The sequence below is a fragment of the Callionymus lyra genome, chromosome 10 (assembly GCF_982586985.1).
Source record: "Callionymus lyra chromosome 10, fCalLyr1.hap1.1, whole genome shotgun sequence".
NCBI lineage: Eukaryota > Metazoa > Chordata > Actinopteri > Syngnathiformes > Callionymidae > Callionymus > Callionymus lyra.
In genome coordinates, this window is record NC_141827.1 from 7,002,550 (window position 1) to 7,016,560 (window position 14,011).

Below are 14,011 nucleotides of genomic sequence, written 5' to 3' on the forward strand. Positions count from 1 at the left end.
TGTATATGTGTGTGTAAGTGTGTGTGTGTGTGTATATATGTGTATGTTTGTGTTTGTGTTTGTGGGCATGTTTTATATACAGTATGTATGAGTGTATGTGTATGTATATATATATATATATATATATATATATATATATATATATATATATATTTGTGTGTGTGTCTGTGTGATTGTGTACAGTATGTCTGTATACTTGTCTGTTACTTATATATGGTTGTTTTTTGTTTGCATCTTTTCACATATGTACGTGTGTGTTTGTGTATGTGTGTGTTTGTGTGTGAATTCACTCTCGACTAATTTTGGTCGAAGTGGGTCAGAAGCGGGTCCAGTGGTTCTGGAAGTGAAGAGTCAGAGTTGATGCTAGAAAGTTTAATGATCAAAGAGGAGCCGCAGAGGAGTCGATCCACTACCATCAGCAGTCGTCGTCATTTTAAAGAACTCCGGAGGAACTGGGCCTCCTGGAGGCTACGTCGCAGGCGGCTGCTCCAGCTGAAGACCACAGGGATCTTGTTAAACTTTGCTTCAGATGTGCATCTTAAAATAAGCTAAAACGTTATTTGTCTCCTCAAAGTATAAAATATTCATTTAAGGCACACGGATCTTAGTATGTAATTATTATTAGTAATCAATTATAAATAATATAATTTTGAACAAATTAACACAAAATTGAATGATTGAAGTTCACATTTCAAATTTCGAAAGTTTAGTTAATTTTAATTGAAATGAAATCCCCTTTTTAAACATTGAAATTATTATTTTTCAAATATTTAATAAAAGAAAATTCTATTGTAAAAGGTTTAATTTGATTAAATAATTGAATCCCATACGTTTTTTATTAAACATTTGAATTTGTTTTGTTTATTTTGAATAATTAAACAAACATTAACGAGTAGTTTTTTTTACACAAAGAGTTGGAGTTTGTCACTATTTCTATTTTCTTAAATCTAATATTCTGTTAAAACTGATATATATGAAAAGAAAGTACACGTGAAATAATATAAATTATATGATAAATAAAATAATACAAAAGGTTCTGAGCATTACCTCATCGTAATAGTTTTAAGGGTTGTCAGTGAACGGAGTAATCTCGGTCGGTTCACTTTCTGGTAGGTAGTGAAGTTCCCAAGGAATATCGGTCGGTTCACTTTTTGGTAGGTAGTGAAGTTCCCAAGGAATATCGGTCGGTTCACTTTCTGGTAGGTAGTGAAGTTCCCAAAGAATATCGGACGGTTCACTTTCTGGTAGGTAGTGAAGTTCCCAAGGAATCTCGGTCGGTTCACTTTCTGGTAGGTGGTCAACTTCCCAAAGAATATCGGTCGGTTCACTTTCTGGTAGGTGGTCAACTTCCCAAGTAATCTCGGTCGGTTCACTTTCTGGTAGGTGGTCAACTTCCCAAAGAATATCGGTCGGTTCACTTTCTGGTAGGTAGTCAACTTCCCAAGGAATATCGGTCGGTTCACTTTTTGGTAGGTAGTGAAGTTCCCAAGGAATATCGGTCGGTTCACTTTCTGGTAGGTAGTGAAGTTCCCAAAGAATATCGGACGGTTCACTTTCTGGTAGGTAGTGAAGTTCCCAAGGAATCTCGGTCGGTTCACTTTCTGGTAGGTGGTCAACTTCCCAAAGAATATCGGTCGGTTCACTTTCTGGTAGGTGGTCAACTTCCCAAGGAATCTCGGTCGGTTCACTTTCTGGTAGGTGGTCAACTTCCCAAAGAATATCGGTCGGTTCACTTTCTGGTAGGTAGTCAACTTCCCAAGGAATATCGGTCGGTTCACTTTCTGGTAGGTGGTGAAGTTCCCAAGGAATCTCGGTCGGTTCACTTTCTGGTAGGTGGTCAACTTCCCAAAGAATATCGGTCGGTTCACTTTCTGGTAGGTGGTCAACTTCCCAAGGAATCTCGGTCGGTTCACTTTCTGGTAGGTGGTCAACTTCCCAAAGAATATCGGTCGGTTCACTTTCTGGTAGGTAGTCAACTTCCCAAGGAATATCGGTCGGTTCACTTTCTGGTAGGTGGTCAACTTCCCAAAGAATATTGGTCGGTTCACTTTCTGGTAGGTGGTCAACTTCCCAAAGAATATCGGTCGGTTCACTTTCTGGTAGGTGGTGAAGTTCCCAAAGAATATCGGTCGGTTCACTTTCTGGTAGGTAGTGAAGTTCCCAAGGAATCTCGGTCGGTTCACTTTCTGGTAGGTAGTGAAGTTCCCAAGGAATCTCGGTCGGTTCACTGTCTGGGAAGAGCGTTGAGGACAAACTGAAACCAGAGAGATCTTGTTAAACTGTGAATGAATTTTAATTTTTAATTTCTTTTTTATTAAATATTACATTTTTAACAGTTAATAGAAGAAAATTCTATTCTGAAAGTTTTAATTTGATCAAACAATTGAATCCCATACATTTTATACTGAAATTTTGAATTTGTTTTGTTTATTTTTAATGTAAATACATTTAAAAAATCAAGATACAAATGTTGGTATAATAGTGCGAACATGAACGAGTCGTATTTTTTTACACATACAGTTGTATATTCTAATTCCAATAATTCACATTTTATGTGTTCTTGGCCTTTCATAACTAACTTAAATGGCTACAAAAATAAAAGCTGTTAATTATTTAATTTTTTAAAAATAACTTTCAATTGAATTATTTTTTTAAACAAATTCAACCTTTCAATATAGAAACGATTTGATTCAATAAATCATTCAAAGCTAAAAAAAAACAAGAAAAAAAATCAAGTTTCAACTCATTTGAAATGATAAATTAAATGTTATTTCTGATACAACTTATATGTATGCATGTGAAATAATGTAAATATTATAATAAATAAAAGTGCAGTTCTTACTCTTCCGCACTATAAATCGTGGCTCCATCTGAAACACACAAGAGCCGCACTTAGTTACTCTTTACAACACTTTATAGAATTATAGGAATTTGGCAGCATTTGCGGTTCCTCGTCACCATGTTTTAATGTTATTACTTTATAAAGTTGCTCTGAAATCTGGGCGAACGAGAGGTTACGAGAGTGGAGTCCATTATGACGTAATAATGGCTTCTCTCCTTTGGACAGCTGTAATCACTCCCCACTTTGTTTATACAACGTGTCTCTTTGAGGTGGAGACTTCCGCTTCCGGTGAGCCTTTGATCGGCTGCTTGAACGTAAGCTCCTGCAATAATTGCCAAAAACAGTCGTTTTAACGACTACTTGTCCGGATATTATGCTCTTATCACTAAAGATATGTCTCAAGCATCTCGGATCTATGATCGTGATGCTCTTCTCAACATCAGAGAGTCGATGGAGGACTTCACTCGCGACAGTTACCAACGTCCGGTGAACGTGTTTCCGGCTCCGCTTCTCATCGACTCGGACTCTGTGGAATATCTTCTGATCTCTCGAGTACCGGGCGATTTCCACAAGGGATCGAGTCGGGCTGGAGTTCAGGTCAGGATGAGACGCGCAGTCGCGATCGCTCGGAACAACTCTGACGTCATCGAACGTCATCGATGTTTGATCGACATTCCTCTCACTGTGAGTGACGACACATCAGCGTCTGTCCAGACCTCAACGAAAGGTGGTAAGATTTTTTCATTTCCTCTCTTTAATTCGACTTTTACAACCGAGTTGAACGTCAGTGACAGCTGGTACCCACGTGACCGCTGTTCGCTTCAAAAGATCCCGCTCTGCGCGCCTGTCAGTGACGCGGCATCGTCAGTGACGTCATCGGTGCTGAATGTGGGACTTCTTAATGTTCGCTCCATTACTAATAAATCCTTTATTCTTAATGATCTTTTCACAAGAGTTAATTTGGATTTATTATGTCTTTCTGAGACTTGGCAGAGAGAGGAAGAGTTTATTCATCTGAACGAACTCTGTCCAGTAGGGAGCGCTGTCCTGGGGAAGCCTCGCCTCTCTGGTCGTGGGGGAGGTCTTGCTACTGTTTTTAGGGAGAGTTGTTCTTGCAAAGTGATTCAGACACAGGAATTCACTTCTTTTGAGTCTCAGATGATCTTGGTTGGTTCTACAAGACCTTTCTATTGTGTGTCAATCTACCGTCCGCCTGGTCCTGCGGCGGTGTTCTTGAAAGACTTTAGTGACTTCTTATCTTCCATTATTCAGATGGAATCTGTTCTTATTCTTGGAGACTTTAATCTTCATGTTGATGACGTCACATCTTGTTCTGCTAAAGAACTTTTAACTTTAACTGAAGCCTTTAATTTTGAGCAACATGTTTCTGAACCCACTTATCAAAAAGGCCACATTTTAGACTTAGTTTTTACTCTTGGCCTGGACATTTCTAATGTATCTGTACATGATGTCCATCTGAGTGATCATTCTCTTGTCTTGTTCAACCTGGACTTCATCCCTGAACCTAAGCCTTTGAAAGTTAGGTCTCAGAGGCGTGTCATCTCAGCCGATACTGCAGACAGTTTTTCTGCTATGTTTGACCGTCTTTCCTTTGATGACTGTCCAGACGTGGACAGTTTGATTCACTGTTACACTGATCATTGTGTTGAAATACTGGATCAAGTGGCACCTGTTAAATCGAACTTGAAAATTCAGAAAAAACGGTGCCCTTGGACAAATGAAGATCTCCTGAGTCTGAAGAGACTTTGTTGAAAGACTGAGCGTCTCTGGAAGTCTACTAAACTTGAGGTGCACAGACTTCACCTCAGGGATCTGTTGACTTCTTGCAATGAGATGGTAGAAACTGCTAGATCTGATTACATTAGAAAACTGGTAGCAGCAAATAGGAAAAACCCCAAAGTTTTGTTTGACACGATTAATTCTCTCGTGTCTCCTGCTCCTCAAATCACGCCGGTCTTCTGTGAAGCTGACAGCAATGCATTGTTGAGATTTTTCATTGACAAAATTAAATTGATCAAAGAGAAAATCTCTCCCCCTTTGTTGGGAACCCCTACTGTCTCTGAGCCCATCTCCTCCTCTTGGTCATCCTTCACTGCTGTATCTTTGGGTGATATTTCAGCACTAGTGAACAAGATGAAACCCTCCTCTTGCTCAGATGACGTCCTTCCTTGTAGGCTTTTTATCAAAGTATTTGATGTAATTGGCCCCTGGGTTACCAATATGGTGAACCTCTCCCTTTCCACAGGGGTTTTTCCCAATGCATTTAAACATGCCATTGTGGAGCCTCTGCTCAAAAAACCAGGCTTAGACCCAACTGACCTCAGTAATTTCAGGCCTATTTCTAAGCTCCCTTTCTTGTCCAAGATCTTGGAGAAGGTGGTGTCCGAGCAGCTGTCTTTGTTCCTGGATCAGAGCGACATCCATGAGAAGTTTCAGTCTGGCTTCCGTAAACATCACTCTACGGAGACAGCTTTATTGAAAGTGTCCAGTGACATCATGATGTCGGCTGACTCTGGTAAATTCACTGTTCTGGTTCTCTTGGATCTGTCGTCAGCCTTTGACACAGTTGATCACCAGATCCTGCTGAGAAGACTAAGGGATGAAGTGGGACTGTCTGGGTCTGTGTTAGAATGGTTCTCATCTTACCTTTCTGGGCGCAGTTTTAGTGGATCTGCCAATCAAATGAGGTCTGAATCGGCAGATCTGTTGTGTGGAGTCCCTCAAGGTTCTGTTCTGGGTCCTTTATTGTTTTTCCTGTACTTGATTCCCCTTGGTAAAATCATTCAGAGATTTCCAGATGTTTCTTATCACATTTCTGCTGATGACATCCAGCTCTACTGCTCTTTTGACCCAACTGAGCCCCAAAGGCTGAACAGCTTAGTCAATTGTTTGCTAGAAATCAAACAATGGCTGAGTGAAAACACTTTACAGCTTAATGTGGACAAAACTGAAACTCTGGTGATTGCTCCTGATGATAAGATTCCAGGGTTGAGTCAGTACTTGGGTGACTTAGGTCAGTCTGTCAAACTGAGCCTGAGAAACCTGGGTGTTGTATTTGATAAAGACATGTCTCTTGTTCAACACTGCAGAAAACTGACCAGAAACTGTTTCCTTCAACTGAGAAAAATCTCTAAACTTAGGAAAATGTTGTCACAACATGATCTGGAGCTTGTAATCCATGCGTTTGTTTCTTCTCGTCTGGACTATTGTAACAGTTTGTTTTCATGTCTTAACAAGAAGGAGCTGTCTCGCCTGCAGTTGATTCAGAACTCTGCAGCGAGAATTCTGACCCGCTCAAGTAGGAGAACTCACATTTCTCCGATCCTTAAAACTCTTCACTGGCTTCCAGTTTCTTTCAGGATCAACTTTAAAATTCTGGTTCTTACTTTCAGAGCTATTCATGGTCAGGCTCCTCCTTACATCACTGATCTGATCAAGCCTTACACCCCAGCTCGGGCTCTGAGGTCTGTGGATCAGAATCTACTTATGGTTCCACGCACACGGCTCAGGACCAGAGGAGAGAAATCTTTTCAGGCTGTTGCTCCTAAGCTTTGGAACGATCTTCCTCTCTCTTTGCGCTTGATGGATCTACTGACTCCTTTAAGAAACATCTTAAGACGTTTCTATTTGTTCAGGCTTTTCCTTGAATTTCTCGAACTCCTGTGTTGTTCTCCGTGTTGTCTTGATCTTTGAAGTATGTACTGTTTTGAGTATTGTTTTGTTTGTTAAAGCGCTTTGTGACCCTGGTCTCGAAAAGCGCTATATAAATAAATATTACTTACTTACTTACTTACTTAGATGACATGCGGTGACAAACCTCCATGTTTGACTAATCAAAGCAGAGTTGGTGTGGTTACAGTTGACAAATCTCTAGAAAACCAAGTGTTTTCAGTGGGCGGGGCTTGAAATGATTTTCTAATGTCTCGTCTCGTCTCGTTTTCCTTCGCTTATCTAGGTCGCGGGGGCAGCAGCTTCAGCAGGGAGGTCCAGACTTTCCTCCACCAGCTACATCGTCCAGCTCTTCCAAGAGGACTCCAAGGCGTTCCCAGACTAGCTGGGAGACAAAGTCTCTCCAACTTGTCCTGGGACTGCCTGAAGGTCACGGTCTAATGGGCAGTGACCCAATCCCAACCCCACCAAACCGGACCCCCTCAACACCCTGGTCACATGTAGAAATACCGGCTATGCACCCCCCACAGGATACATTTGTCAACTGCTCGCGGGTTTGATGGAGAAACGGGAGGTTCTGAAGGGTGACCTGCCTCAGAGGTTCTGAAGGGTGACCTGCCTCAGAGGTTCTGTAGGGTGACCTGCCTCAGAGGTTCTGTAGGGTGACCTGCCTCAGAGGTTCTGAAGGGTGACCTGCCTCAGAGGTTCTGAAGGGGTGACCTGCCTCAGAGGTTCTGTAGGGTGATCTGCCTCAGAGGTTCTGAAGGGTGACCTGCCTCAGAGGTTCTGTAGGGTGACCTGCCTCAGAGGTTCTGAAGGGTGACCTGCCTCAGAGGTTCTGTAGGGTGACCCGCCTCAGTAACTGAACGCTCGTACCGTCAACAACACGTAACTTCACTCCAGCACTGACACACAGAAGGTTTCTCACCTGTGAGATGGACCAGCAGGAAGGCGCCCACCAGAGCTGGAAGACAAGACACGTCGTGAACATGAGTCCTTGGTCTCTAAAGGATCAGGGACTCACCGGCGATCAGGTAAGACTTCATGGTTCAGATGAGCTCTACTGCTCACACTCGGGTGATTTATGTTTTTATATGGGTTGGTGATGCCCACGGCTGTTTGTTTTACTTGAACATGAAAGATCTCTGAGAGTTTCTCAAGAAGCGTCACATCAAGGACCGGCTCTTGGATCAGAACCATGTTTGATATGCAGAAACCTCGAGCTTACCCCGACCAGTTCACATAATAAATACTGAATAAATAACGAATATATATTTTAATATTTAATTTTAAAAAAGGTACACACTCATATACAGGTTAAACTTGAAAAGGTTGGTTAATCCCAGCAATTATATTTACAAGGTGAAACTAATCATCACCGTCACTGATTACAAAGCCACAACCGCACCCAAGATGAGATCAGCTTCCTTAATGAACTCAACGTTTTTTTTGGAAGGTTTAAAGCTATGACCAACAAATGCACAAAAAGCTTCAGGCCCTGATAACATCCCAGGACGACTGATCAAGGAATGCGCAGACCAACTGGCCTCACTGACATCTACAACACGTCACTGATCCAGGCTTCTGTCCCCACGTGCTTTAGGTCTGCCTCGATCGCCCCAGTGCCCAAGACACCAACCATCACATGCCTTAATGACTTTCGTCCGATTGCACTAACAACGACCATCATGAAGTGCTTCGAGCGGGTGGTTAAGGTCCACATCCTCTCTGTACTGCCCAAACCTAACCTCTAACCCCAGCTTAACCGCTCAACTGAGGATGCCATCAACACTGCTCTCCACCAGAGTCTGGAGCACCTGGATGACAAGAACATCCATGTGCGAATGCTGTTCCTGGACTTCATCTCAGCATTCAACACCATTATACCCCAGGACCTGGTATGCAAACTGGGCCCTTTGGGCCTCAACACCCACTTGTGCAACTGGCTGCTGGACTTCCTTACCAACAGAACCCAGTCTGTCCCTGTGGGCAACAACACCTCAAGAGTCATCTCTGTGAGCACCGGCTCCCCACAGGGCTGTGTCTTTAGCCTTCTGCTGTTCACCCTGATGACCCACGACTGTCGTCTCAGGTACAATACCAACCAAATCCTGAAATATGCTGATGACACAACAGGGCCTCATTCAGGACGACAACGAACTGGCCTACAGAGAGGGGGTGCAACATTTGATGGACTGGTGTGAGGTGAACAACCTGCTTCTGAACGTCGACAAGACTAAAGAAATCATCATCGACTTCAGAAGATCCCGACCCAGCAACGCACCACTCCTCATCTACGGAACAACGGTGGAGGTCGTCAGCGGAACCAAGTTCCCCTTCCCATCCTCTCAACCTTCTACAGAGGGACCATTGAGAGTCCACTGACCAGCAGCATCTCCATCTGGTCGGGGAACTGCAAGGCCTCCGACTGGAAGTCTCTGCAGAGAGTGGCGAGGACTGCGGAGAAGATCATCGGGACACCACTTCCCTCCATCCAGGATGTTGCAAAATCACGCTGCCTGAACAGAGCCCACAGAATTCTGTCCGACCACACCTACCCCCTCTATGGACTGTTCTCTCTCCTGGCGTCTGGCAGAAGGTTCCGCAGTATCTGCTGCAGAACAGAAAGATTCAGCAACAGCTTCTTCCACTTGGCCATCAGACTGCTGAATGAAATATAACTTTGAGCCATGCAATATTAAATACATTATTTATTTATTCTTTTTATACTATATTGCACTATTTTGAACGTATTATTTTTCAACTAATATTTATATTTATACTTTTATATACATTCATTCTATGCGATATTTACCCGCAAAAAGCAGTGACCCAATCCCAACCCAACCAATCCGATAACGCATAGAAATCGGGCCATGTAAACGAAGCTCTGATTTTGTTCGTATAGACAACAAACTGCCCTTAACAGGGGATCTGATACCCTATATTCTCAGAGCACCCCCCACAGGATACATTTGTCAACTGCTCTCACGATTTTTTTTTAATCGAAGCATATTGAAAAATAAACAAACAATTAATCTTCATATTTTGTTTCAACCAAACAAGAGTTCAAACAATCCTGGTGTTTTCTCTTGTTCGGTCCTAATAAACACCTGAACCCACTATCCTGGATCATTGAAGACCGATCTAGGTCCAGAACCTCTTTGTGGTTCTTTCCTTCCAGCTGAACTGTGGAGCGGCCGGTGAAAATAGGGTTCCAGGGAGCCAACTCAGCAACCTCCTGACCTGAGCCAAGGTCACTTCTCACCTGTCAGAGAGCCCGGATCAAGAGTTTGATCCTCGCCAGGACATCATGCTGATGTTGCTTCAATATTGACGCCTAAAGGGATCATTTGTCTATGTTTACATTTCACTAACTGACACCATATTTAATCTAGATCTTCCTTCCAGACCAATAACAGTGCCAGCAACTACAGTGAGATATTTGCAAATATATTCATTTCTAGTTTTATTTGATTTTTATCATAGTGGTTTTATGGTTTGTACTTCAATAAAATGTTTCAAATTAAAAAATTAAATAAAAAAAACAATTAAGCATTTGTTCATTTTTGTGCTGAAGATAAACTTTCGGCCACTAGGTGGCAGTAGTCATTAGATCCGCTGTAGCTAAAGAAACAAAGAGATCCAGTGAGATCCCAACGACGACTGAGGACGAGAGGATACAGTCGACCAACAGCTATGAAAGCTGATGTTTGGACATATTAAATAAAGTTACGACTTCAAGAGTCATGTGGTCTGTAAATTTTGCGACACCAGAGTCAAGTACTCGACAATACAGATATATCCTTACTAACTTTTTTACTAGAAAATCCTTTTTAAGGATCAGTTTAATTAAAGTAGAAGAGAAACATTTTGAAGATTTTTAAGTAATTTTGTCAATTTTCAATATTATTTTCTCCTTCAGGTCAATAAGTCTATTCTTATTGGATTAAATGATCAAATAATTATTGATTGTGTCCAGGTGATCAAGTCAGGGAGTCTTTCCAGAGCCAACAACCATCTGGACCCCCCAGAGCAGAAGTTTAGATAAGGGGTCCCCGACACTTCGCATAAGGTCCTCATTAGTGAGGTCATGGACCTTCAGGAAACAGTAAAACAAAACCATACAGTTTGTGTTTCACAATTTGTCACTAGTTAAAAGGTTTATATTTTGAGAAAACTTGACTGACATGAGTGTCTTGATGTGTCAAGAGTCAAAATATTACTTCAAAGAAAATCTTTAATAAATAAGTCAATAAATATGTTTTCTTTCTGTGCAGCCCGGAAACACAGACTGATACAGGTCCACGGACCAGAGGGTGGAGACCACAAGTTAGAGAGATGTGTCAATGTCTGGTTTGAGGGCCTGCAGCAGGACGTGGATGTGTGCGTCAGATGTGATTGAATAACAGCAACAGCAGCGTTGAGGTGACGAGTGGATCAATAACTTTATTCCACTTCAAAACACATCAAACTCTGTAAAACACTGACAGATCTAAAGAATCAGAGTCGCAAACCTCTGGAGTTCTTTATGGATCTCAAAGATCCTTTCAGTTCGATCAAAGCACTCTTGTCCCAGGAGCTGGATCTGGATTAAACATCTTTGGCTTCCAGCAGCACGTCCTGTGTCGGGGTCATTGGCAACACTGAGTCCAGGGGGTCGGGGGAGGGGAGGGCCGGCTCACGGGGCCCTTAGGTGACCCTCAGGTGGTCACATTTGGAGACGATGCCAAAGTACACCAGGCTCCGGTGCTGCGGCTGAAGACAGTAGGAGATGTTCAGCTCCACCTCTTGGCAGCGCCGCAGGAAACGGTGGCGGTCCCGGGCAAACTCCTCCCACGGCCCCCTTCGATCCTCCTCCACGCTGCCGGCGTAGAACTCCTGCACCTCTTCACAGAAGCGTACCTGGGATCAAAAGATGGCATCAGGCGAGCAAACACAGACAAGAATATGGAGGTTTATCAGTGTCATCAGATAATTAAAAGGTTGCACATATAGTTTAATATTCTAATTGGAATGATTGACATTTTCTAAATTCATTATTTTTCAATATGTAGCCTTTTAAATTGAATATAAAAAACGTTGGTATAATAGTGCCACAAATATAGGCTGGAAGTAAAACTCGCCAATTACTCTTTAGGTATTGTGTGGTGTAAGAAATAGAAAAAAAATAATATTTATGAACTTAGTATTGTCCAGTACTTGTCTCTGGATTTACAGACCACATGACTCTTGACGAAGTCGTGACTACTTTCATTTGAAACCAAAATATGTCCAAACAACATTTTTCAAAGTTGCCGGAGTGGGATGTATCCTCTCGTTCTCAGTCATCATAATTATGATATTATTATCAGCTTCTGCTGTGGGGGACTGCTGCCATCTAGTGGCCGGAAGTTTAATTGCGTCACAAAAATGAAAAAATGTGAAAATATTTGGCATGTTCATTGCAAATAAAAAAGAGTTGATTTGACTCAACAAGCTTTATGGAAAATGAAATGATGAAATAAATATGATAAAAATACATTATGATTTAAAAACCAACATTTTAAATTAATTAAAATAATATTAATTAATACAGTGCTGGTTAATATTGATACTGTATCTAGAAAAAAAAAGTATCACACTATTTATTCATTCATATCTTTTTACTGCCCTAATAGACGTGACTCACCTTCTTTACGGTTCTGGTGGACTTGGATCTCTCTTGTTCCCGTGCAGCCGCAGCACAGGCGGAGGTTCCAGATCCAGACGTGGTTCTTCCCTCCGCCGGCCGCGGGGTCCTCACGGGGGCCTGGAAGTTGAAGGGGTTGTAGGGGTCCGAGGAGCCGAAGAGGCTCAGCAGTTGAGCGCTCGCCGACTCCTCGTCCTCGCTCGCCGAATCGTCCCAGATATCCTGACCACACGGTGGCGACGACGAGGTGAGGGGGGGAGACGCCGCGGGAAGTGTGGGTGCGGTGGGAAGGGGGGTGCTGGTGGGAGGTGACTCAGGCGGGGCAGAGGTCAGAGGTAGGTGCGCGGTGTGCTGGAGGGCGGTGAAGTTCCGAGGATTGTACGGGTCCTCCGTGGAGAGGAACGACGTCCAGAGACGCTCGGAAGTACCGTCCGAGTCTTCGCCGTCTTCATCGGAGGAGAACCCGGACGAGCCTTGGCTGTCGAAGCCATCATCGTCATCATCATCATCATCGTCTTCATCATCATCATCATCATCACCTTCTTCTTCATCGTCGCTGGTGGGGAGCCCCATGATGAAGGCGATGTCTTTGTTTCGACAGCTGGATCTCGGAGCCTCCTCTGAGGGTAGTTGGTCCACGACGGACCTCTGGATCGGCACATCCTCCAGACTAGAGTAGCCGTGTTCCTGATCCGGGCTCAACAGCCTCTCCTGGCCGGAGGCAGCGATGTTGTCCAGCTCTGTCTTTAAAAGGAGGGACGCTCCACCGCTGAGCCCAATATCAGGGTGTTCTGGCCACAGAGGCGTCAGGAGCAAATGCTTTTTGGCCAATGATAAGTCGGGGTTGGGGCCCCTCTGTGCACCTGCACCCCAAAACCAGTTCTGGCTCGTCTTCTCCACCTCAGCCAGTAACTCAGACCGGGCGTCCCGAGTGGAGACGAAACTCACGACAGTCCTCTGTGATGGTGAGAGTCCAGACTGACCCTGGTGACCCAAGTTCACCCCTGACACACACTCGATGCCCAGATCTCGCAGGCCACCAGTCGAGATCCAGTCCGGTACCTGGTTCTGCTGAGTCCTCATCTCACTGTTCTCCAACACTCCACCGAAACCCTCTGTTCCATTGAGGTTCCGGGAATGTTCTGGGAATAACTTCTGCAGGACCGAAATCGCGGGCCTGGTCACGGAGGACAGAAGACCAATCCACGGACTTTCCTGAGCCAGATACCCGCGAGAGGAGCCACCGGGGCCGGCAGCGAAAAACGCCGAGCCCTGCCTGTCAGACAGACAGTTACTGTCGCTCGAGTTTCTGATCATATCCGATCCAAAACAAATTAAAATATATAGAAATGAAACAGAGTTTCAAGTTAGGCCTCGATCCACGACTGTCGTGACTTAGTTAAAAATACCGTCAGTACCGGAACCATTGGCGCGGGCTCCGGACGTGGGACGAATATGATCTTCGGTTCCGTAACCGGGCAGCAGCTGCCACCTCACTCGGTCGCTGTAATAGAGAACCATACGCTCAGAAGTACTCGCCATGGTGTTCGGTACCGCCGCGGTCCAGTTGGGTCCGTCCGGAAATAAGTAGTTTTGGAGCGTAGCGACAAAATATCAATTCGCCTTTCCTTAAAAACACTCGAACTGTTGGTATTTCAGACGTTTTTTACCGGTCCAGTTTCAAAAGCGAAAGGTTCGGAGGTTCTTTTCGGCTCGAGAGATTTCATCAGACAACCAGGAAGTCGTGAAGCGACGTCATCACGCACGTTACGTAACCAACGTGACCTGACAGTTCCCAGAACCGCAGA

The 14,011-nt window shown here is 43.8% G+C and overlaps 2 protein-coding genes across 2 annotated transcripts; both read right to left on the bottom strand.

Moving 5' to 3' along the window:
* Nucleotides 1–357: 357 nt before the first annotated feature.
* LOC148070053 (uncharacterized) lies at nt 358–7,587 on the bottom strand. The gene is made up of 5 exons (XM_087801533.1): nt 7,557–7,587; nt 7,461–7,496; nt 2,843–2,870; nt 1,048–2,254; nt 358–492 (listed from the first exon to the last, which is right to left on the bottom strand). Exons 3-5 carry the CDS (start codon nt 2,868–2,870, stop codon nt 429–431), a joined length of 1,299 nt encoding a protein of 432 aa, XP_087657659.1. The 5' UTR covers nt 7,461–7,496; nt 7,557–7,587; the 3' UTR covers nt 358–428.
* A 3,385-nt stretch (nt 7,588–10,972) lies between these two features.
* Nucleotides 10,973–13,977, bottom strand: ppp1r15b (protein phosphatase 1, regulatory subunit 15B). Its single transcript, XM_087801282.1, has 2 exons — nt 12,204–13,977; nt 10,973–11,437 (listed from the first exon to the last, which is right to left on the bottom strand). Exons 1-2 carry the CDS (start codon nt 13,518–13,520, stop codon nt 11,225–11,227), a joined length of 1,530 nt encoding a protein of 509 aa, XP_087657408.1. The 5' UTR covers nt 13,521–13,977; the 3' UTR covers nt 10,973–11,224.
* Nucleotides 13,978–14,011: the final 34 nt, after the last annotated feature.